This window comes from Eumetopias jubatus, unplaced genomic scaffold, assembly GCF_037043125.1.
Source record: "Eumetopias jubatus isolate StellerSeaLion01/CBP00866 unplaced genomic scaffold, mEumJub1_p1.0 scaffold_1, whole genome shotgun sequence".
Taxonomy (NCBI): domain Eukaryota; kingdom Metazoa; phylum Chordata; class Mammalia; order Carnivora; family Otariidae; genus Eumetopias; species Eumetopias jubatus.
In genome coordinates this window covers 133,256,749-133,282,060 of record NW_028274807.1, presented here as the reverse complement: position 1 = coordinate 133,282,060, position 25,312 = coordinate 133,256,749, and the positions used below count along the sequence as shown (strand labels likewise).

General features: G+C 37.9%; 1 protein-coding gene across 2 annotated transcripts in view; it reads right to left on the bottom strand.

Moving 5' to 3' along the window:
- The window catches only part of KCNH8 (potassium voltage-gated channel subfamily H member 8), a 366,134-nt gene that overhangs the window by 111,616 nt on the left and 229,206 nt on the right, over positions 1 to 25,312 (bottom strand). Inside the window, exons 6-7 of one of the 2 annotated variants that reach the window (XM_088021252.1) lie at positions 8,428 to 8,588; positions 2,568 to 2,775 (exon numbers count right to left, since the gene is read on the bottom strand). In XM_088021252.1, coding sequence (XP_087877378.1) covers positions 2,568 to 2,775; positions 8,428 to 8,588 — 369 coding nt within the window. The remainder of the gene's footprint in view (positions 1 to 2,567; positions 2,776 to 8,427; positions 8,589 to 25,312) is intronic. The other variant, XM_028099221.1, reaches the window with a different exon arrangement.

Below are 25,312 nucleotides of genomic sequence, written 5' to 3'. Positions count from 1 at the left end.
TTCCCGTGGAGCAGGGAGCCCGATGCAGGGGCTCGATCCCAGGACCCCGGGATCATGACCTGAGCCGAAGGCAGATGCTTAATGAGCCACCCAGGAGCCCCTGGAGGACATTTTAAATGAACAATAATGCAAGTAATTTTAAGGGAAGGGAAAGTCCTTGTAGCCAAGCCTATAAACCCAATATTGACAGACATTATTAGCATATTACCTTCCTGATCATATTCTGAGAGGTGTTTGGACAGGAAATCTAATTCTCTAAAGATAAAGGTTGAATTATTCTTATCATAACTGAGTAAAACATATCAATTCTTTAACATGCTGTGATCACAAGATGTACTCCCTGATACACCCCTTTCCCTCAAACTTGTTGACATTGGGTTGTTGCTATTGACAGTTTATGTGGACCCTGAACTATGATAAAAAAGATAAACACAGAATACTGGGTTTGTTCTTCCATTAAAGTCATAAATCACGGAAACTAAAATAGACTTTCGAGTTATATGGTGAGTTTTCACATGTTCTAGTTGAGGAAACCGAGGCCTGTAGAGGTGAACAAAATTACTGCAAATCCTACAATCGGTTAGTGGCGGAGCCATGATGAGGAGAGCTGAGTTGCCCCAACCCAATGTTTTCTTCCCATCATTGTATTATGCCAGTGCTTTCTGGGTGGGTTGACTTTCACCTCACAAGTTCCCGTTCATTACATTGAACCATAGCATCAGGTTTAAGAGTAGGAGTGGTAGGGGCAATACTGAAGCAGTTTAGATGGTTGGCTTCTTTTTTTCTTGGAAAATCAATACCTCTGAGTGTTTGTGGGAAGAAAAACAACAACTAGTTTGTGCATCTGCAGCATAACTGGTGTGTTGGAAATGAAACAAAAAGCTTTCCTCATCTAACTAAATTTGAGAGCGTGAATAAGCTGAATTTCCCCATCTGGAGACTCTCAGACTAGACAAGACTTACAAATTAATATGAGTGTATAGGTCTGGGGCCTGAAGGAAATTAGGTCAGGCCCAGAAAGGAATCAGGTGGCTGACCACAAGTCAGAATTTTAATATGAATTCAAAACAAAGGGCAGAGATCTAATGCTATAATTCACTGAACACCACTAGGACTACACCAGAGTGTGTGATGAGGGAGCCTTCAGGACAAGAAAATAGAAAGGGAAACAATACTAAAGAACAGGAAATGTTTTAATCCAAGTACAATCTAGACTTTGGTCCTCCTTTTGATCAACTCTTCTCTGCCCTCCCCCCACTGCCTTTTCTCTCCCTGTCTTCCCTCTCTTACTTTCACATTGTATCTCAGCCCATATTCTCTTTATGTAGAATATTCCTGCTTTCACGCTGCAGTTTTATTTTTCTCCCTTGACTTCATTTCTGAGAATTGAGATCCATAGCAAGACACAGAAGAAGTACTTTGATAAGGAAGATAAAACCAGTCTGAGATGAAAATTATCAGAACAAATTTATTGCTTTGGTGTAGCTTAGGGTCAAAATTGAAATGTGTAGGAGCATTTTTAAGAATGTAGACAGGAGATTCATTCCCTGGAATCTGTTTTCTTAGGGTCTCCAGCTCACTCTCCAAAGACATACTTTGAATTCTTTGTATATGCCCTCTGGTGAGAGGGTGGCATTATGAGAGCCAAGCCAGGGATGTTCCAAATGCATTCTGCCATTAAGTATTGGTATGAAAAGTTAGAGCATGTTTCTCTCCTGGGAATCTCTTGTGGCTTCATCCCTGTGCAAAGGTCTGAGCTACCAAAAGTTCAAGATTGATTTTTAGAGAAAAGAAGTGAAGAATTTTCTAGCCAACCAAGAAACAGATTCTTTTGATGAAATGCCAGAATAAGAGAAAAAAAAATTCTACATGGAGTACTATGACAATTCTCTAAAGGCAATGACTGGAAGAAGAATGCAGGTATTTTTGGATAGAGGGTTATAGCCTTCAGAATTTCATTTTCTGTAAAGTTCTTGTGGTTAACATAAGTTTAAAAATGTGTTCCTGTGCAGAACATTTCAGATTCATTTATGCAGAATTATGTAACACTTGGAAAAAATCTCCCTTAAATTCCCATGTATTATGGGGACACAAAATTCTACAAATTATATTTGTGAATATCCAGTTCCCTCTATCATCACAAATTCTCAAAGTATACTAAATGTGGAAAGTGTGTCATTATAATACACTCACTCTCTCTCTCACTGCAATGATTGCCCATAGGCCAGTTACCCAGTGATTCATTGGTACTAGCCCTGCATTGGATATGTCAAATAAGATCACACATTACTTATCTAAACACTTCTACAGCCTGGCTGGTCACTTTAAACAGTCCATTGAAATCTTAACCCATTACTCTTTAAAAAATATATAACGATTTTCTGGAAAACTTTCTCAAAAGAAATCACTTGTATCACAGACGCCCCCTTCCACTCAGCCCCTAAAAAACATTAGACAAATCGACAGTCCCAGGACATATTTCTGGACTCATCTTTCACTGCCTCCAAATTCTAGACAATCTTCCTTTTCACTTAAAAATGGAAAATGTGACAAATGTAAGCCCTTACCAACTTCCCACTTCAGAAGGCTGTTGTCTTCCCTCTCCATTTTTCCAATGACATACCAGATACACGCCATCCAGTGTGCAAGGAGCGCAAACATGGACATGAGCAGAGTCAGGACGATTGTGCTATGCTGGGAATAACGGTCCAACTTCTGCAGGAGACGCAAAAGACGCAGCAGCCGGACGGTCTTCAGGAGATGCACGAGAGACACCTGTGGGAGGAGACAGAGTGGCACAACTTGGCCCACGGCTCATTCCATGCTACAACAGTTACTTTAACTTATGGCCATTCTGGAAAGTTCTTGAAATTAAATATAATCATGAGTCCAACGCTATGGTCATTTTTATGACCATACCAATGCCCTTTCTCAACATATTATTATCAAGAGGTGATAGAATAAAAGATGATAAGACAATTTAATTTCTTTTAATTAATACTTATTTTCCTTAAGATTTATCTTTTTTCCTCTACTGATTTGATTGAATATAATTTTGTATATTCTGATACACAACTGAAGCACATTAGGGTTTCAGGATTGATCAGGGTGTCTCCACCTCTTACATACATTTTTTTTCAATTCCACATCCCTTCCTCCATGTAAGAGTGGCTTTATAACAATAATTTGTACCCGCTGAAGTAAAATTGTGTGAAGTGGTAACAAAGGTAACTTCATTTTTGAAATAAACAGTGATTAGATCTATCAAACTTCTGTAAGATCTACTCACAAATACCAGTAGCACCTCCCGTCTCATGTGCTATGCTTTCTTCTAACATCATCCATAGAGAAAACACATGCCTGAAGCCTATACATTCTGAGCCCTCTCTCAATCAGACATGCTTAGGGAACCAAAATTAAAATGGAACAAAATTTTTGAAAACTCTCCTAGGTCCTGTCTTCGTATGCACTAAAACAATACACTTATAGCTAAGGGATTATTTTCCTGACTTCAGGACCAATCTGAAAAATGTGCACCATTGGTGACCACCAGAATGGTTGATGTCATTGTTAACAACATGTGTGGTGTACTAATGCATACTCTTTTATGCCTCCAGGAGCCTCAATGAGTTTTCTAAAATAGAAAAGGCAAATAAAGTATTAGCTCATATGCAAATAGAGTTTGACAAATTACTTGACCTTTTTTTAATTTGGGGTGTGTGTTTGTGGAAGAAACCATAAATAAAGGGGAAGAAAGTGGTTTGTATGACTACACCTCAACAGACAGAATCATAAACAAGATCAGCATCTTCTGGAAATTTGCCTTCATAATTAGTCCTGGAGTCGGCTGTTGACTTCTAGTTCCTTCCTCCACTATCGATCTCTCCTTATGTTTAAGAAAATCATACCTAGAGTAGTGCCTGACACATAGTAAGTGCTCAATAAATATGTGTTAAATGAATGAATGGGTAATAAATTGAGATACAAAACACTCTACACTCAATATAATAATAGAAATTCAATAAACGTGCTTTCAGTTGTAATCTGGTGAATTATTCTACACTGAAATATAATAAAACCATAAGGTCATTTGAAGCACTTGCCAGCTAGCTGTATTTTTATTTCTTTTTCTCATTCTTCTGTGTCAAGTTTTATTTCTTCTCCTTTACAGCCAAGTGCTCATCTGTCATTGCTCCAGCTCATTGTAAACCAGATGACTACATGCCAGTACTTTGCAATATCTACTTTGTAGCTTAGAGGAATTACCAGGCGTGGAGTTTATTTTATAGGTGGAAGAATATGATGGATAGATGACAGTTTTGTAATTGAAATGAAACCTCAAACAGAAAGCCCAGATGGAGGAAGCCATCTGCTGTGGACTGATTTTTGTTCTTCCAAATCTCACGTGTTGAAGCCCTAGCCCTCAGTGTGATGGTAACTGGTGATGGGGCCTTTAGGAAGTAATTTGGTTTAAATGAGGTCATGAGGGTGGGGTTCTCAAGATGGGATTAGTACCCTTATAAGAAGAGTCCAGAGAATGCTCTCTCTCCTCTTCTCTTCCTCTCTCCCTCCCCCCTCTCTCCTTAACCAATGTCTCTCTCTCCCCTTGCCACGTGAGAACACAGCTAGAAGATAGCTATCTACAAGCCAGGAAGAGAGCCCTCATAAAGAACCAAATTGGCTGGAATCTTGAGCTTAGACTTTCCAGCCTTCAGAACTGAAAAATAAATTTCTATTGTTTAAGCCACCCAGTCAATGATATTTTGTTATAGCAGCCTGAGCAGACTAAGTAAAACACCATTGAATATAGAATATTGATGTGGGCAATCTCTCCATTTTCTCTCACCAGAAAGCGGATGTTTGAGGGAAGAATGGGGGCTGTCCTTACATGAGAACAATAGTCATTTGGAAAGATAAGGGACACAAAACTTGGTGTCCCGGATGAGGTAGCCTTAGTGATTTTGCTGACACTTTTGAAATAAATTATACTTATTCCATCGGAGTCAACAGCTTCTTGCTATAAAATGTGAGTTTGGGATCTTAATGAATGATAGAAGAAAGAGGCATATTTGATTTAGATGGAAATATATAATCTGAAAAAAGGGAACGTATTTTTTTTTAATTTTTTATTGTTATGTTAATCACCATACATTACGTCATTAGTTTTGGATGTAGTGTTCCATGATTCATTGTTTGTGCATAACACCCAGTGCTCCATGCAGAACGTGCCCTCTTTAATACCCATCACCAGGCTAACCCATACCCCCACCCCCCTCCCCTCTAGAACCCTCAGTTTGTTTTTCAGAGTCCATCGTCTCTCATGGTTTGTCTCCCCCTCCTGCTATCTTCTTCTTCTTTTTTTTAACATATATTGCATTATTTGTTTCAGAGGTACAGATCTGTGATTCAACAGTCTTGCACAATTCACAGCGCTCGCCATAGCACATACCCTCCCCAATGTCTATCACCCAGCCACCCCATCCCTCCCACCCCCCACCACTCTGCAACCCTTAGTTTGTTTCCTGAGATTAAGAATTCCTCATATCAGTGAGGTCATATGATACATGTCTTTCTCTGATTGACTTATTTCACTCAGCATAACACCCTCCAGGGAACGTATTCTTTCTACTCTTGGGATGCTGTTCTGAATTTGTCACTGATAAAAATTAGAAGCAGCTTATAGGTAGGTGCAAGACAGTGGTGTACTCATCAGAACCCCTTATCAAATGGCAGTTTCCCTTATTACCAGCTGGACATGATCACCCCCTGGCTATCCACAACGGGGAGAAAGAGAGAAAGAGAGAGAAGTTGATTAACATGCACTGAGGTCTTTCTGGGTGTTTGACACTTAGCAAGGTATTTTATAGAAATGTTGCCTTTTTAGGCTCCTGAGAAACTCTGTAGCGATTTTCATGCTCATTTTGCCAATTTTGATGTTAACTTCTCCAAGGAAGTCACTCAAACAGTAAGTGATAAGACTGGGATTTATACTTTTGCCTTTTTCACTCTATCATATTTTCTGCCTCATTCACAACTTTGTCTCTCAGAGTGCCTTTCATAGTGACTTACACCTAGTAAATTTTATTAAAGAAATATGTGAGCTGTGTATAAAACATTTATCATCAGCAATTATGGGCAAAGTCAAAATTAGAGCATCCAATACGTTTTTGATGGTTGTAATGCGTTTTTGAATGTCATCTACAGAGATGCACTAACTGGATGTATTTTATTTATTTATTTTATTTTTTAAAAGATTTTATTTATTTATTTGACAGAGAGGGACATAGCGAGAGAGGGAACACAAGCAGGGGGAGCTAGAGAGGGAGAAGCAGGCTTCCTGCTGAGCAGGAAGCCCAATGTGGGGCTCGATACCAGGACCCTGGGATCATGACCTGAGCGGAAGGCAGATGCTTAACGACTGAGCCACCCAGGCGCCCCTAACTAGACGTATTTTAAATTTGGAAAGCCAACATCTGTGCTTGCTTATTTATCTGTTTCTTCCACCCCCCTTTTTTTGTAAGTCTGTGCAGTATAAAAATAGCATAATGTATAAACTTTTCCTCATAACTTATGTTTTCCTGGGGAGTAAATTATATTTACTCCCCAGGAAATCATTATACAAGATTTTCTGTTCAAATAGAATATTTCATCTTGCCTAATTTATTTGGGGGCATAGCAAATTTATGCACCAATTTGTTAATGATCATATGCTCACTCCTGTGAGAAGCAGAAAAATTATCACTGAGAAAAGAGATTCCTTTATTCCTTCCTCTTTTTCTTTCTTTCTAACATAGATATTGATCTATAACTTGCATTCTTTATAAAATGTTCATGCCAGATTTCACAAGACAGAATGAGGAAAGGGAGCAAGAATGCAGTAAAAGTGTACAAGTATTTAAAATTCATCAAAATATGAGAATTAGACTTTTTCAAAAATCCTTTGTGTTAATTTTAGGCAATGAGGATGTTAATGATTTATAAACATATCATGTATCTTAAAATTGTATATATTTTATAAATAATTATATAACATATATTTTAAATAATTCTATTTGTTCAGTGCCCAAAGAGAAATAGAACATAAAAAGATATTATTAGTATTTAGTAGCAAAGCAGTAAGTTAATTTAGAGCACAGTCTATTGAACACCATTTATTTAACAATTCTCCAAGAGAATGTGGAAAATCTTTCTTAGCATTTTGTGAATTATTTATTTCTTTTGAATTTTTTTTGTTGCAGTCTTGCAAAAGCCTTGTTTTAAGTCATTATGCTTTCATTATAGTACACTTATCTACTCAAATTCAATTTTAAAAAGCCCTTTAAGGAGTTTGGATAACAATTCAATGTGGCACTGATTGAGATTATATACTAAATTTTTCCCCAGAGGTTTCCTTTCAGTTGACTTATAAACCTCTTAAAGATGTTGACACTCTCAAATTTCCAACTTAAAAAAAAATAGAAAGAAAAAGAAAAGAAAAATACTATTATATAGGTAATTAACAAATGCACAAATCTGTACTAAATAGTCAGAATTACAGTTCAATCTTCATTCTGAAGTCAATAAGGACTGTATTTGAAAAATACTGATCACTTTAATATTGAAAACTATGCTTTTAAATTCTTGATAGAGAATTTCAAGGGGTTGTTGACTGAGTAAGAAATACGTTTAATTTCAACTAATGTTTAATCAACTTTTGCCTGCTCTAATTGGTTCCTCTAGCAGCAAATTGCATTACTGACCCCAAAATGCTATTATACCTCCCTAAAAGTCTCTCTGTGTGTAAGGGAGCACTTCATGCTTTTAAGAACAATTGTTTAATAGTAAAAATAGCTACTACCACAAGTGGACATATTTGCTTTGCATGAGGAGGCATAAGGTTTTATAAAATCTTTCCATGAAGAAAGTGGAGAAGTTACAATCCTAGAGAAAAGTTAAAAATCCAACAGAGCTCTCAAGCTCATGGTCACTGTGTCATTTAGGCTTCTGCCCCACCCAACATTTTTACAAGAACTTCTAAGAAGTGGTTGCATTCTTTTATTTTAATTTCGGTATTTTTCTGTGTCTTGATTGGTCTTTTGTTTGTTTTGCTGGTGAATAATGAAATACTCAAGGGGTAGAGAATAAAAGTCATAAAACTGGAAGAAATCTTAAACTCTCCGCTGAACTTTGGAGGCAAATATCTGCTTAAGTAATACAAATGTATTTAAATAACTCAAACAGGTAATGCAAATTTCAAAAGGAACTAACTTCCTCAAGTGGACAATCTGTGGCCTCCGTACCATTGGCCACTTTGGTGTCTTTATTCAGGAGGGCACAAAGTCCTGGATGCATAAATTGTCACAAACACTTAAAACCTGAACATGTGGAAAATAAACACAGGGTTAAAAATAACCTTCAAGGTCATGTGGAGGAGTCCTCTTTACTCACCACTGTGACGTTGAAAGCATACAGGAGATCAAAAGGCAGGGCAGCGATTAAATCAATGATGAACCAGGTTGTGACGTAGTGGATGCAAATTGATCTTGCTTCAAAGATAACTTGGCCAGACTTGCTAACATAGGTTGTTCGGAAATTTAAAATAATATCTGCTTGAGAAAAAAAGATAAGAGAAAGAGAAGGAAGGAACAGAGAGAAGAAAAGGAGGAAAGACAAGGAAAGAAGGAAGGATGGAGGTAGGCAGGCATGCAGGCAGGGAAGGAGGAAGGGGGAGGAAGAAAATTGCATAAAATTAAATAAAATCAGACAAACAGTAACCTCTTAGTGTATTTCAGACTGATAATACCTGAAATACTCTTCTTGACAGATCCAGCTCAATTCAACAAACAAGTATTGAAGAAGGGTGAAGAAAGTAATATTCTCTGAGCCCTTAATACATTCCAGACATTGGGCCACACATTAGCATAATTAAAACGAATAAAAATAGCAATAACAACAATAGTCATCAGTTACTAAATGCTCACTTCGAACTAGGCATTGCCCTAAGAACTTAGCATAGGTTATTTCACTTAATCCTCAGAACATGGTCTTAAGGAGACAGTATTACCTCCATGTTAAAGAGGCAAAAACTAAGTCTTAATGAGGAAAAGTAACACATTCACGATCATAATGTCAACAGTGGCAAAGATGATTTTGAGCACAGATAGAATTTCTACTCTGTATTTTTTTTTAATAAAATTCTACTTTATTTCATGAGCTAAGTTTTATTAATCTCTGCAGGGACAGAATTCATCTCTGCCCTAAAGGCATTTATATTAACAAAATACCAGAAGATTCTTGTTTGGATTTCTAGGTTAAGTTTCCCCATTCCATTTTCACGGATGATGTAATCATTTCCCTACATCATTCTTTTGTTATATTTTATTTTATATTTTATTATTTATTGAGTTTTTTTACAATATATGAGGCCCTCCTCAGTGCTGGTCAAATGACAGCCAGAACCACAAAGATCATCTTAGGCTCACTCCTGCTATCTATGAATAAACATCTCGGAGTCTGTTACACTAGTCCCTGGGTTAAATATTATTAAAGCACTGGAAAAGATTACCTTTTCCTTAGTTTGTTTTAGAGTTGAGCACAACCAGGCCATAGGGAATTTCAGGATTGCTTCATACATGTAAGGGGGATAATGGATGAGTATTTTATGGACTAGTGAATTCAATAGAACATACTTCTCCATGGAACTTTGTTCTTGGGAGTGAATGTGGAAAGTAAATACGCCAGTCAAAGAGAATAGGAATTGAGTGAATTACGAAGCAAATGCAAAGCTCTGAGTTACATGGTTTTTGAATGAATTGGAATACTCTTTACAGTTAATTTAAACCTTTGAAAATTAGCAGAATAGGGTTGTGAGAGGATAAAAATTTGGTATCATGATCACGATGATGATGGCAGTGATAGGACATACAATAATGTGCACTTGGCATGTCATTTTTACTTTTCACTTCATGTTCACACTTGTGGTACACAGAATTCAAAGATGACCCTCACTCTCATATGATCTCCTCCCCTTAAGTGGGGGTGGAGCCTGTGAGCATGATAAGATATCATGCCATGATCATGTTGTAGGATATGGCTAATGGGAGAGTCACCTAGGTGGCCTGACTTGATCAGGTAAGCCCTGTCAAAGCAAGTTTTCTTCAGCTGGTGGTAAGGGATTGGAAGCCAGTGAGACACATTCTTCCTGGCCTGGAAGAGAGCAATGGCCACAATATGGAAAGGGCCACGTGGCAGGGAAGGGCAGGCAGTCTCCAGTTGCTGAGAGTGGCCCCTTACTGACATCTAGCATGAAATGGGGACTTCTATCCTGAGGAAATGCATTCTTACAACAGCCACATGAGTTTGCAGGAGGATCTTAGGCTCCAGAAAGAAACACACCTTAGTTGGCACCTGGATTTCAGCCTTATGGGGCTCTGAGCAGAGCATCCCACTAGGCCAGACCTATCCGACCTATAGAAACTGAGATAATAGTTGTTTTAAGTTGCCAAGTTTGTGGCAATTGGCTCTGCAGCACTAGAAAAATGAATACAACATAGGAACTATGACAAGACAGATTACTATTACATTATTATAGATAACACACATGCAGTTAGCATGAGCCTGGTACTGTTCTGGGTGCTGTATAGTCATAATCTCATGGACTCCTTACAACAATGCTAAGAGGTAGACAGTTTTATTATGCTCTTTTACAGATGAGGAAACTGAGGTGCAAAGGAACTGAAGTGACTTGTCCAGGGTCACACAAACGATGAAACTGAAGCATAGGATTAAACTCCTCAGGTAGTTAGTCAAAGAGCAAGACCCAAATCCAAGTCTCCTAATTTGCAATTCAGCACTTTGGCTTTTGGTACCTTCACAGAGGCCAGTCACCTCCCAAGTCTGGAAGCAAGTTCTAGAGGACTTAAAAAAAAAAAAAAAACAATAAACTTTTCTAGTCTACGGTGAATGAACCAACTTTTTAAAATGCCATTATTAAAAGTCACATTTTTGGGCGCCTGGGTGGCTCAGTTGGTTAAGCGACTGCCTTTGGCTCAGGTCATGATCCTGGAGTCCCGGGATCGAGTCCCGCATCGGGCTCCCTGCTCAGCGGGGAGTCTGCTTCTCCCTCTGACCCTCCCCCCCTCATGCTCTCTCTCTCTCTCTCATTCTTTCAAATAAATAAAGAAATAAAATCTTTAAAAAAAATAAAAGTCACATTTTTGTCAAAAAAATAAAAAATATTGAAATAGTTCTATTGCTAATATTGAGAATCTGAAATGAAGAAGCAGTGGCTAAACCATTCACAAAAGATGAAAACAATCCCAAGGTGATTTTTGCTGCAAAGTAAAAGTGTTATCACGGCAAAATAGCAAAGCATCATGGCCACCGAGAAGGAACAGAACACAGTGGAAGGCCATCAGGCTGTTATGGTAGCATGTGAACTTCCCATTTTTTCTCTTAACTTTCTGGGTTCATGTATTTCCTTATCAGGAAGCCAATTTAATGGGTCAGGCCACCAGCTGTTGAAATAAAGCAGGGATTTCAACTTCCTGCTGTCCAAAAGAAAGCTCAGATTAGGCATTTAAGTGTTCTTTTTTTTTTAAAGATTTTATTTATTTATTTGACACACAGAGAGAGACAGCGAGAGAGGGAACACAAGCAGGGGGAGGGGGAGAGGGAGAAGCAGGCTTCCCGCCAAGCAGGGAGCCCGATGTGGGGCTCGATCCCAGGACACTGGGATCATGACCTGAGCCAAAGGCAGACGCTTAACCAACTGAGCCATCCAGGTGCCCCTAGGCATTTAGGTTTTCATCTTATGAGTGAGAAATCCAGAGTTGTTTACCAAACCCTTCCGGTGATCTGTGGTTTCCATAACACAGGCAAATTCATTATAAGATTGGAGGGAGAGAATCCAATTCCGTAAGTCTGCAAGTTCATTGTAAGACTGGAGGGACAGAGTCACTAAATTCTCCTCCTGAAACCAATATTACACATATGTTAACTAACTAGAATTTAAATAAAGATTTGAAAAAAAAAAGGAAAAGAAAAAGATTGGAGGGACAGATTCCTTGCATATTTACTAACTGATCACCCGTTCTAGAAATTTCACAGAAAATCCCCTGCCACCATTCACATTCCTGGGGCACTCCCATGAATGGAGGAATGAATAAAATGACTGGCCTTTGGTTGATTGATGCAGCAAACATTTTTAAAGCTGTGTAGTAAATTATGTGTTTGACTAAAAAATAAAAGAGGTGCAGATCTTCTGAATAGAAAAGACATTTTCTTGGATGAGTCATTACAGAATATCAGTTTAGAAAGCTTTAAAAAAAAATAATTTGTTACTCATTTGAGTTAATTGGGCGAACAGAAGATATGTTAATTTCAGGTTTTTTAAAAAGAAGTAATTATAAGACTTTTATACACAAATAGTGATAATAGTTAAAGAATATAAAAGTGATTATTTTTAAATCTATGGATACAAATCTATTTTTGAAATACATGAATATTTTAGGCTTATTTTCAGGGAGAAAAAAACTACATATATATCATATTCTAAGATTTCCAGGATAATGGTCTTATTGTTGTGCAAAACCGTAGGTTTATTCCATGATTAGTATTATTTTTGGAAAGCTCATTTCTAAGAAACCTACTTTTGTCATATGCATAAAAATAGACATAATTCTGGTGTATTGTGATTTACAAAAACTTTCTCACATTCATGCATTTGTGTGACAATACCAGCTCACTCAGGTGTACTATTTTATGACTCAGGAGATTTAAGAACCTTGTTTAAAGCCATGAAGAGAGTAAGCAACAGAGGACAGGGCATCTATTGACACTTGATCCCTTTTTCTTTCCATTATCTTCAAGATTACCACACTTCCCAACATATTTTAGAGGGAATAACAATAGGTTGGTGCAGGGAAATGCATTTGTGATCATAGCCCTTGGGTCAGACACAGCATCAGCACCACCCAGGTAAAAGAATGTCATAGAAGTGACATAGGAGTCACAGAATTGAGTGTAAGGTAATGAACTGTCTTTGATTCTGTCTAGGGACAACAGGGAATACTCTGTTTTCTCTCCACTGATCAGAATGTGGTATCGGTGTTCAAGAACCAAGGGAACACAATGCTTATAAACATCCCCTTAAATGGGAGAGCAGAGATGGCTATGCAATTTCTCTAAGAATGAGGGAAGCATAGAATAAAAAAAGATTCTGCTGAGGAAGAAAAGAGCCTTCCTTCCAGAGCTGCTGTCCCTCCTAAGAGAATCACAGCAGCAAAGTGGAGCTTGGCAAACGTTGGCTTCAGCTGCTCCTCCCCCTGTGCTTGTCTCACTTCCTCTAAAGGCTGTGTAACTTTGGCAATTAAATCAGTGACTCATCCAAAAGTTACAGGAAGAATGTGGTCTCCTCCAGGCAGTCCACAGCTTACCTGAAAGGCAACAGTATGGTTTCTATTTTGAGACATCCGGAAAGCATAAGTATAAAGTTTCTTCCCATATGTTGGAAAATACATGAACGCATACTACCACGAGAGACTATGGACTCTGAGAAACAAACTGAAGGTTCTAGAGGGGAGGTGGGTGGGGGAATGGGTTAGCCCGGTGATGGGTATTAAAGAGGGCACGTATTGAATGGAGCACTGGGTGTTATAAGCAAACAATGAATCATGGAACACTACATCAAAAGCTAATGATGTAATGTATGGTGATTAACATAACATAATAAAATTAAAAAAATAGAAAAAAGAAAGCGTACTTATTATTATCCAAATTTGTGTAATCTTTCCCATTAATTCTGTTTATCATCAACATGCACAATTGTCCATACACACACACACACACACAGTTTGAACTAGGAAAAGTATTCTAAAAACAGTAACAAATTAATTTATAAGAATTTACTGCCTCAAAACCTTGCTGTCTTATGTGCTTGTATGTACATAAATAATACCTTGTAACACACGGTGCTGGTATCATGTGTAATGAGTAAATAAGCTGGGCAATAGAGAATCATCATATCTACTCCATGTGGTTTATAGAATTTCCAAAAAATTGGTCATAATATATACTACCAAAATGAGGCGAAATATAATTAAATTTTCTGATGATTCAGATAGCACTTAATTATTTTCAGGATAATCAATTTGCCTTGTTGTATTTCAGTTTTACATAAACATGATTCAAATGAAGACAAATAATAGAGAGCTAACTGTGTACATGTTCTGTTTTCATATTGTTAAGACCTCCAAAAATAAATATTTCATTTCACTCCCACACTAAACAGCTATATATGTGGACTAAAAAGCAGGAAGGTTAAAACCATTTTTTTTCTAGTTTGATTTCTTTGAGAACTATATAATTAGAAAGTAAAAGAAAAAAGGGTGAATTTGATATGGCACAAATTAATAGATTTTCTTCTTTATTAGTATGTAAGCCAGTTGGGAAATAATTTAAAAATCATACTGGCTTACTTGTTAAGAAGTAAATTAAAATATAACGGTGTTCATGCGAGCGTATGCATCACATACAAATAATTAATATCTTCATTTAGCCATTTCTTTAAAAATTAATCAATGTAGTACAGCGTGGGTGGAAGGATATTTAATTAAACCAGCTGCCGACTCATATTCTAAAGATACCAAGTCTTTTTTCATTGCTGATGAGGCACTCTGAACACAGTATGATGTCACAGCAAATTGAGCTAAAGGTGTGGGAAATTGAATAACCGAGAGCTAATTAATGAAGAAGTTTGAGGGACTAACAATCCTAAGAATGTAATTGATTGTCCATGTTAGTGGATGAGATTTTCATACCACTCCATCCTTGCTCATCTTGTCAGCATTTGTTCCTCTTGCCTACTTTAAATGAGAGCTCTATGATAAAGAAAAGGCAGCAGGCTCAGAAACAGCATTTAAGAACAATCGCCTGAAGAAGGCGGCAAGCAGGTACATCAAGGTACATGATTGATGCTGGTATTGACTTCTGTTTTGTACCGGTGTGGCCTGTGTTATCATGGTGGACCCATACGTTGGTTTTGACCTTCGATATCAACATCACATGGACACACCTAGTAGGGAAGGGACCTAAACGTCACTATAACTTGAAGTAAACTTTTGCCAGCTTAAATCTCCACCCGCTTTTTATACAGACAGCTCACATTCTTTATCGAAAGGTCTAAAGTATAGCTATCCCTTTCAGCTTTGCAACATCCTGGAGTGTGGGAAACAGAACTCCACAACAACCACTGGTGCATGTTCGCTCAGACTCCGAGATCTCTGAGAAAACTCGAGATTGCAGGGTTAAAAATAACCCGAAAGGGTCAGAGTGAAATGCCCTTGGGACCTGTGTGGTCAGTTCTAAAGTAGCAGCAGCAGATGTTTAGTAGATAGGAAGCCAGCTGTAAACAGCACACTGGGCCCTCCCCTCTCTGTTCCCTTGTCCTGTAAACAGCACACTGGGCACTCCCCTCTGTTCCTTTATTCTGTTTTAAAGATTCTTACGTGCCTGACTAATCCTGTATACATGGAGGAATGTGCCTTACTACGCCCCTGCTGTAGAAGGGGAAAATAAACCTCAGCACCTCGGGCTGTTGCCCGGGGTCCCCTGTGCCTCGTTATACTGTCGTCTCTTTTTCTCAGTTCCTTCGCCGCCCCAGGTCCCCGACTCTCTGAGGTCGACACTTAAGCACCATAAAAATTACCCTACTGATGACCTGTTGTGCTCTTTGCCCCATGCAGGGCCCAGGGCACTTAAAGAATGGACAAAACGTGCAAAAAAGGATGCCTTGTCTCATAGCCACAGACTCTGATTTTATTATCTGATATCATTCCACCTTTTGGTGCATAAGTAAGCCGCATCTGTGAATATGCTGCCAAGTCAAGAGAGATAGCACATACTCCCAATGTATCTCTATTAAACCCCCCACTTACTGTCTATAAACCAATTATTTTATTATATTGAATTTGTACATTGTTTTCATTTTATTGTATAAGTTAACATGTAAAAAGACTTCTGCATAACATGCACGTTGATATGTGTAAAAACTACCAATTTGGGGTCCCTATAAATTATTCAACTTTGTTTCAGTAATACATAGCTCTAAATTAGATATTGAACTTTAGAATTACCAGATCATTTAATAATAATTTGATGATTAAACACAAACCTACTTTAAGACCAAGATTCATGCATATGCCACTTAATTATAGAAATCCCTCTGGCATGCTTACTCTGTCTATAGTTATACTTAACAGGTGGTAAATTTTCCAAATTTAAGTACAATAGAAAATATAAGGACTGTCATATCTATAAATATCCAGTCATGAAATTTGTTAAAAACCTTAAACGCTGAAGTCTATTAATTTCATATGAAGTACATATTGCTTATTCAAGTAATAAAACTTAGAATTGATGAAAACTGAGATAGATTAAAAAATGTATTGATACAATTAATGTTTGCCCCAAAGTGAAATCCAACATATATATCCTCATTAGAGAGAAAAATTTTAGATTCAATAATAAGGTCTTTTATGGTTATTACATTTTAATTAGGACTTTCATGATCATTTTCATATTTGAGGAAAATAGTACCCTTAGTATTTATGGCAGTCTTTATTGCTGTTTACCAAGAATTCCTGGCTCTCTACCTCCTGTTATGATTATATTTTATGCTTATATTTCCCCACCACCTGAAGAGATTGTGTGTCTCACTTAGGCTAAAATTATGAAAGCAAAAGCAGCCTGAAACACTCTGGGCAAAATTTTGAGAGCTAGTGTGCGATTCCTCACATTTTCTTCTCCCTGCCTTGATGATCATGGGAACATGTGGCAAGATGGAGTCTCTGTCAGCCTAGGTTTCTGACTGACTACAGCGGACAGAACTCACAGCTGACCCACAGTGGACACGTAGCGTGAGGGAGACATAAACCATTTTGTGTTACATCCCACTGAGATTTTGAGGTTACCACAGCCCATCCTGACAAATACGTATTCCTAAAAGGCTATAGAGCAGAGTGGCTAACAGTGAGTATCCGGAATCACACTTCTTGGGTTATAAACCATTGAGCAGCATTAGCTGCTACTGTCATTAGCAGTAGTAGTAATATTACTAGTAGTAGTACTACTACCATTCTGTAGGATTCAAAACTGAGAAACAGGGACAATGAATGACTTACCTAAAGTTGCCTAAGAAATTAATACTATTACTTTTATTGTTACTTTATAGATCTGATGCACATAATATATAGTGCTAATACGACAATAAAATTATAAAAACAATGAACATAATAACAGATAGCATTTTTAAAAGTCTTCCTACCTGATAGGGTTTGATTTCAATGCTTTTTTTAAAGATTTTATTTATTTATTTGACAGAGAGAGACACAGCGAGAGAGGGAACACAAGCAGGGGGAGTGGGAGAGGGAGAAGCAGGCTTCCTACCGAGCAGGGAGCCCGATGCGGGACTTGATCCCAGGACCCTGGGAATCATGACCTAAGCTGAAGGCAGACGCTTAACGACTGAGCCACCCAGGTGCCCCTTAAGTGCTTTATATATATTACCTTTTTTTAAAAAATTTTATTTATTTATTTGAGAGAGAATGAGAGATAGAGAGCACGAGAGGGAAGAGGGTCAGAGGGAGAAGCAGACTCCCTCCTGAGCAGGGAGCCCGATGCGGGACTCGATCCCGGGACTCCAGGATCATGACCTGAGCCGAAGGCAGTCGCTTAACCAACTGACCCACCCAGGTGTCCCTATATTACCTATTTTGATCCTTACACGGTCACTATGAATTAGGTCTCATGTTCATTTAGTGATAGAGTACAGGCTCAGAATTAATTAGCCCATGGTTACCCAATTAGAAAATGGGAGAGCTGGCATTTATACTTAGAGTCTGCCTGTATACAACCACAAAGCATTTTTTATTATAATTCCTCACCTTTTTGCAGTTTAGGAAGGGAATTCTTCTGGTGAGATCTATGAACTAACTTTTGAAATTTAGGTACTTTTTAGAGTCATAAGAAGATAATATGTAGTATTTGACTATAGATTGCTATATATAAAATTATTCAGCATCTTTAAAACTTCTGTTTTTTTATTTTGTTTTTTATTTCTTCAAATTTTTATTTAAATTCTACTTAGTCAACACACAGTGAAATATTGGTTTCAGGGTTAGAATTCAGTGGTTCATCACTTACATATAACATCCAGTGCTCATCACAACAACTGCCCTCTTTAATACCCATCATCCATCTACCCATCCCCCCCCCACCTCCCTTCATCAACCCTCGGTTTGTTCTGTCTTTAAGAGTCTCTTATGTTTTTTTTTTCCCTCTCTCCTCCAGCTTGCCCCATATGTTCATCTGTTTTGTTTCTTAAATTCCACATACGAGTCAGATGATATGATATTTGTCCTTCTCTGACTTATTTCGCATAGCATAATACATTCTAGCTCCATCCACATCATTGCAAATGGCAAGATTTCATTCTTTTTGATGGCTGCATATATACCACATCTTCCTTATCCATTCATCAGTCGATGGACATCTGGGTTTCTTTTCATAGTTTGGTTATTGTTGATAATGCTGCTATAAACATCAGGGTGCATGTACCCCTTCAAATCTGTATTTTTGTATCCTTTGTATAAATACCTAGTAGTGCCATTGCTGAATTGTAGGGTAGCTCTATTTCTAACTTTTTGAGGAACCTCCATACTGTTCTCCAGATTGGCTGCACTAATTTGCATTCCCACCAACATTTCAAAAGGGTTCCCCTTTCTCTGCATCCTTGCCAAAACCTGTTGTCTATTGTGCTGTTAATTTTAACCATTCTGACAGGTGTGAGGTGGTACCTCATCGTGGTTTTGATTTGCATTTCCCTGATGATGAGTGATGTTGAACATCTTTTCATGTGTCTGTTAGCCATCTGGATGTCTTCTTTGGAAAAGCGTCTATTCATGTCTTCTGCCCATTTCTTAACTGGATTATTTGTTTTTGGGGTGTTGCATTTGATAAGTTCTTTATACATTTTGGATACTAACACTTTATCAGATATGTCATTTCCAATATGTCATCTCCCATTCCTTAGGCTGCTTTTTAGCTTTGTTGATTGTTTCCTTTGCTGTGCAGAAGCTTTATATCTTGATGAAGTCCCAATAGTTCATTTTTGCTTTGGTTTCCCTTGCCTCTGGAGATGTATCTAAGAAGAAGGTGCTATGGCTGATGTCAAAGAGGTTGCTGCCTGTGTTCTCCTCTAGGATTTTGATGATTTCCTGTCTTACGTGTGGGTCTTTCATCCATTTTGAGTTTATTTTTGTGCCTGGTGTAAGAAAGTGGCCCAGTTTTATTTTTCTGCATGTCACTGTCCAGTTTTCCCAACACTATTTGTTGAAGAGACTTTTTTCCATTGGGGATTCTTTCCTGCTTTGTCGAAGATTAGTTGACCGTATAGTTGTGGGTCCATTCCTGGGTTTTCTATTCTGGTCCATTGATCTCTGTGTCTGCTTTTGTGCCAATACCATACTGTCTTGATGACTACAGCTTTGTAATATAGCTTGAAATCCAGATTCGTGATGCCTTTCTCTTTGCTTTTTCAAGGTTGATTTGGCTGCTCAGGGTCTTTTGTGGTTCCATACAAATTTTAGGATCGTTTGTTCTAGCTCTGTGAAAAATGCTGGTGGTATTTTAATAGGGATTTCATGAAATGTGTAAATTGCTCTGGGTAATACAGACATTTTAACAACGTTTCTTCTTCCAGTCCATGGACATGGAAATGTTTTTCCATTTCTTTGTGTCCTCTTAAATTTCTTTCATAAGTGTTCTATAGTTTTCAGAGTACAGACCTTTTACGTCTTTGGTTAGGTTTTTTCCCTAGGTATCTTATCGTTTTTGTTGCAATTGTAAATGGGATTGATTCCTTGATTTGTTTTTCTGCTACTTCACTATTGGTGTATAGAAATGCAACAGATTTCTGTACATTGATTTTATATCCTGTGACTTTGCTGAATTCATGTATTAGTTTGAGCAATTTTTTCGTGGAGTCTTTTGGGTTTTCTGCATAGAGTATCATGTCATCTGTAAATAGTGAAACTTTGACTTCTTCCTTTGATGACCTGGGTACCTTTTATTTCTTTTTTGTTGTTTGATTGCCGAGGCATAGACTTCCGGTATTATGTTAAATAGTAATGGTGAGAGTGGACATCCCTATCTTGTACCTGACCAGAGGAAAAGCTCTCAGTTTTTTCCCATTGAGAATGATATTAGCCGTGGGTCTTTCGTATATGGCCTTTATGATGTTGAGGTATACTTTTTATCAAAAATTGATGCTGTATTTTTTCAAATGTTTTTTTCTGTATCTATTGAGAGGATCATATGGTTCTTATCCTTTCTTTTGTTAATATGGTGTATCACGTTGATTGATTTGCAAATACTGAACCACCCCTGCAGCCCAGAAATAAATCCCACTTGGTCATAGTGAATAATTCTTTTAATGTACTGTTGGATTTGATTTGTTAGAATCTTGTTGAGAATATTTGCATCCATGTTCTCAGGGATATTGCCCTGTGATTCTTTTTAGTGGGTTCTTTGTCTGGTTTTGGAATCAAGGTAATGTTGGCCTCATAGAAGGAGTTTGGAAGTTTTCTTTCCATTTCTATTTTTGGAAAAATTTGAGAAGGATATGTATTAACTCTGCCTTTAATATCTGGTAGAATTCCCCTTGCAAGCCAGTCAGCCCTGGACTTTTGTTTGTTGGGAGATTTTTGATTACTGATTCAATTTCTTTGCTGGTTATGGGTCTCTTCAAGTTTTCTGTTTCTTTTTATTTCAACTTTGGTAGTTAGTATGTTTCTAAGAATTTGTCCATTTCTTCCAGATTGCCCAGTTTGTTGGCATGTAATTTTTCATAATATTCCCTTATGATTATTTGTATTTCTGGGGTGTTGGTGTGTTCTCTCCTCTTTCATTTGTGATTTTATTTATTTGGACCTTTCTCTTTTATTTTTGAGAAGTCTGGCTAGGAGTTTATCAATTTTATAAATTGTTTCAAAGAACCAGCTCCTGGGTTCATTGGTCTGTTCTACTGACTTTTGTTTGTTTGTTTGTTTCTATATCATTTATTTTTCTCTAGTCTATATTATTTCCCTTTTTCTACTGGCTATAGGCTTTATTTGCTATTCCTTTTCTAGCTCCTTTAGGCATAAGGTTAGGTTGTATATTTGAAACTTTTCTTGCCTCTTGAGGTAGGCTTGTTTTGCAATATACTTCCTTCTTAGGACTGCCTTTGCTGCATCCCAAAAGTTTTGGACTGTCATGTTTTCATTTTCATTAGCTTCCATGTACTTTTTAATTTCTTCTTTAATTTCCTGGTTAACCCATTTATTCTTTAGTAGGATGTTCTTTAATCTTAATGTATTTGTGGTCTTTCCGATTTTTTTCTTGTAGTTGACTTCAAGTTTCATAGTGTTGTGGTTGGAAAATATACATGGTATGATTTCAATCTTTTTGTACTTGGGGAGGGCTGATTTGTGACCCAGTATGTGATCTATTCTGGAGAATGTTCCATGTGCACTTGAAAAAGAATGTGTATTCTGCTGCTTTAGGATGAAATGTTCTGAATGTATCTGTTAATTAATCTGGCCAGTGTGTCATTCAAAGCCGTTTTTTCCTTTTTGATTTTCTGCTTCGATGATCTGTCCATTGCCACAAGTGGGGTGTTAAAGTCCCCTACTATTATTGTATTATTATTAATGAGTTTCTTTATGTTTGTTATTAACTGATTTATATATTTGGATACTCCCAAGTTGGGGGCATAAATATTTACAACTGTTAGATCTTCTTAATGGATAGACCCCTTATTTATAACATAATGTCCTTCATCTCTTCTTCCAGTCTCTGTTTTAAAATCTAGTTTGCCTGATATAAGGATTGCCACCTCAGCTTTCTTTTGATGTTGATTAGCATAATAGATGGTTCTCCATTCCCTCACTTTCAATTTGCAGGTGTCTTTAGGTCTAAAATGAGTCTCTTGTAGGCAACATGTAGATGGGTCTTGTTTTTTAATCCATTCTGATACCCTATGTCTTTTGATTGGAGCATTTAGTCCATTTACATTCAGAGTGATTATTGAAAGGCATGAATTCAGTGACATTGCATTACCTATAAAGTTGGAGTTTCTGGTGGTGTTCTCTGTTCCTTTCTAGTGTTCGTTGCATTTGGTCTTTCCCCCTGCCACTGAAAGAGTCCCCCTTAATATTTCTTGCAGGGCTGGTTTAGCGGTCATGAACTCCTTCAGTGTTTGTTTACCTGGGAAACTCTTTTCTCTTCTATTCTGAATGACAGCCTTGCCAGATAGAGTATTCTTGGCTGTATATTTTTCCCATTCAGTACAATGAATATATCCTGCCATCTCTTCTTGCCTGCCAAGTTTCTGTGGACAGATCTGCTGCAAACCTGATCTGTCTTCCCTTGTAGGTTAAAGACTTTTTTTCCATTGCTGCTTTTAGGAGTCTTTCCTTGTCTGTGTATTTTGTGATTTTGACTATGATGTGCCTTGGCAATGGTTGGCTTTTGTAGAATTAAATGGGAGTTCTCTGTGCTTCTTGGATTTTGATGTCTGTGTTCTTCCCCAGATTAGGGAAATTTTCAGCTATAATTTGCTCAGATAAGCCTTCTGCCCCGTTTTCTCTCTCTTCATCTTCTGGGATTCCTATGATATTAATGTTATTATGTTTTAATACATTGCTGAGTTCCCTAAGTCTATGTTCGTAATCCATTACCTTTCATTCCCTCTTCTTTTCAGCTTCATTATTTTCCATAATTTTATTTCCATTGATTCATTCCTCTGCTTCATCCATCCTCATTGGCATCCATTTGGGTTTGTATCTTAGTTATAGCATTCTTACTTTTGGCCTGACTAGATTTTAGTTCTCTTATCTCTGGAGGAAGGGATTCTCTAGTGTCTTCTATGCTTTTTTCAAGCCCAGCTTGTATCCTTATAATTGTCTTAAATTCTAGTTTAGACATGTTACTTATATCCATATTGATTAAATCCCTGGCTGTTATTTCTACTTCTTCTTCTTTCTTTAGGGGTAAATTCCTCCATCTTGTCATTTTTCCAGAGGGGAAAAAAAAAGAAAATCTAGTTACTAGGTGTTTTTTGGTCTGTTTGTTAAAAGAAGCTAGATCCAAAAAATAAAATAAAAACATATGTATTAAAATATATTTGGATAATATATATGTAAATAAAAATTAAAAAGGAATTAAAAACTAAAAATAAGAGTGTCTGGGTGGCTCAGATGGTTAATTGTTGGCCTTTGGCCTTTGGCTCAGGTCGTGATCCCAGGGTCCTGGAATCAAGTCCCATATTGGGCTGCCTACTCAGCGGGGAGCCTGCTTCTCCCTCTCCCTCTGCAGCTCCCCCTGCTTATACTCTCTCTGTCAAATAAATAAATAAAATCTTAAAAATATATATATATAAAAGTAAAACAGAAGCTAGATCCTGTTTCCCCTAGAGCTGAAGCTTTGCAGCTCTCTATGACAGCAGACTTGGTGCGACTGAGGAGTTTGTGCTGGTCTTCTGGGGGAGGGTCCTGTTGTGCTGATTCTCAGACAGACTTGCCCTAGTGGAGATACACTTACAGGGCACAGGGGGACAGGGCTTGGTGTAAGCAGCTCCAGTCTTCACTTGGTGGTGCTGTTTAGCTCACTGAAGTTGGTCCTTGCTGACAGGCAGGGACCTGTTCTTGTTCCTGGAGCTGAGGGTTTGTGCCCACCACTCTTCAGAAAGCCATCACAGAAGAGCAAACAATCACCCCTCTAGTAACCCCAGCTTCCATCAGATCCCTGCCTTCACCCTGTCTGTGTCCAAGCCTGAGCCTGCCAGGCAGCACCATACTCCTGTGTTTTATCTCAGGTGCACAGCTGGGTTTCAAAACTCCAAATTTTAGGGACTCCCATGATGTGGATGTGTGTTAATCCTCTGGTAGGGGTGTTGTCTTGCTTTCGCTGTTTGCCAGCCCATCCCAGGAAAAGTGGATGCCCGACCAAACTGCAGTTCATAGTTTATGGCAAAGTGGAGCCAAATATCCAGCACCCAGGCTCACTGCCCTCAGCTGGTTTTCTTGCTCATTTGCCTGGGAACAGTGCAGAATGTTGGCACCACCCATTCTTCTTGTGACCCAGGGGATCCTCAGACCATGTTGTCCACTCCTGGGTCTCTGCCCTTCTTCCCCCACCTAGATCACCTTTAAACCAGGCATGACCCAGGTGGTGGTGGACTTTTAAACTTCAGATTTTGTGCTCCCCTGCTTACAATACCTTGTGGTAGTCCCTGTAAGCGAGGCTCCCTCCCCTCCACAGCACCTGCAGTTCTTATCTCCCCCAAATCAACTCTCTGCACATTCTAACCTTCTAGAAGGTGGTCGCTTTTCTACTTAAAGACTTGCAGTTTTGTTCTCTCAGTCCTCAGATTGATTTCTTGGGTGTTCAGAATGATCTGATAATTATCAATCTGTGTTCCAGGGATGGGACAAGCTTAGGGTCCCCCACCCCCGCATCTTAACTCCTCTCCTAAAAAAAATGTTTTAATTCAAGAATTGCATATATACTGCAAAATGTACCAGTCTTAAGTGGACAGCGTGATGAATTTTCCCAAAGCGGACCATCTTTGTCATCACCAATGGATAGAGATATAACTAGGACTAGAACATCAGAAACCTCTTTTATGATCTTATGGTCCAGTCATTAACTCCCAAAAGATCCCTGTTGTCCTGATTACCATAGATTAATTTTGCTTAATTAAGAACTTTATATAAATGGTTCATATAATATGTACTCTTGTATATGGATTCTTTCATTAGACATTGCATGTGATTTCATCAATTTGGTATCACATTCACTTTTTTATTGCTGTATAATATTTCATTGTATGATTATACAGAAATTCACTTCTTAATTTTATTGTTGGTGAAAATTTGGGTTGTTTCCAGTTTGGGCTATTACAGTTAGTGCTCTTAGAAATATACACACACACACACACTATACCTTCCCTTGTATAGTTCTAGGTAGGCCTGTTGACTCTACGAGTAGAATTGCTGGGTCATAATTATATACATTACTTAAGTAGATTCTGGCAAAGCATCTAACAGACTCTACTAATTTACATTCCTACACACAGTGTATGAAATTTCATGTTGTTCCATATCTTCCCACAATCCTTGGTTCTTAATTTATTTTAATTTTTTTCTACTCATTCTAGTGGTGGTGAAATTATTTTCATTTTCCTAATGATATCAAGCACATACTAATTGCATACTTGGATATCTGCTTTCAT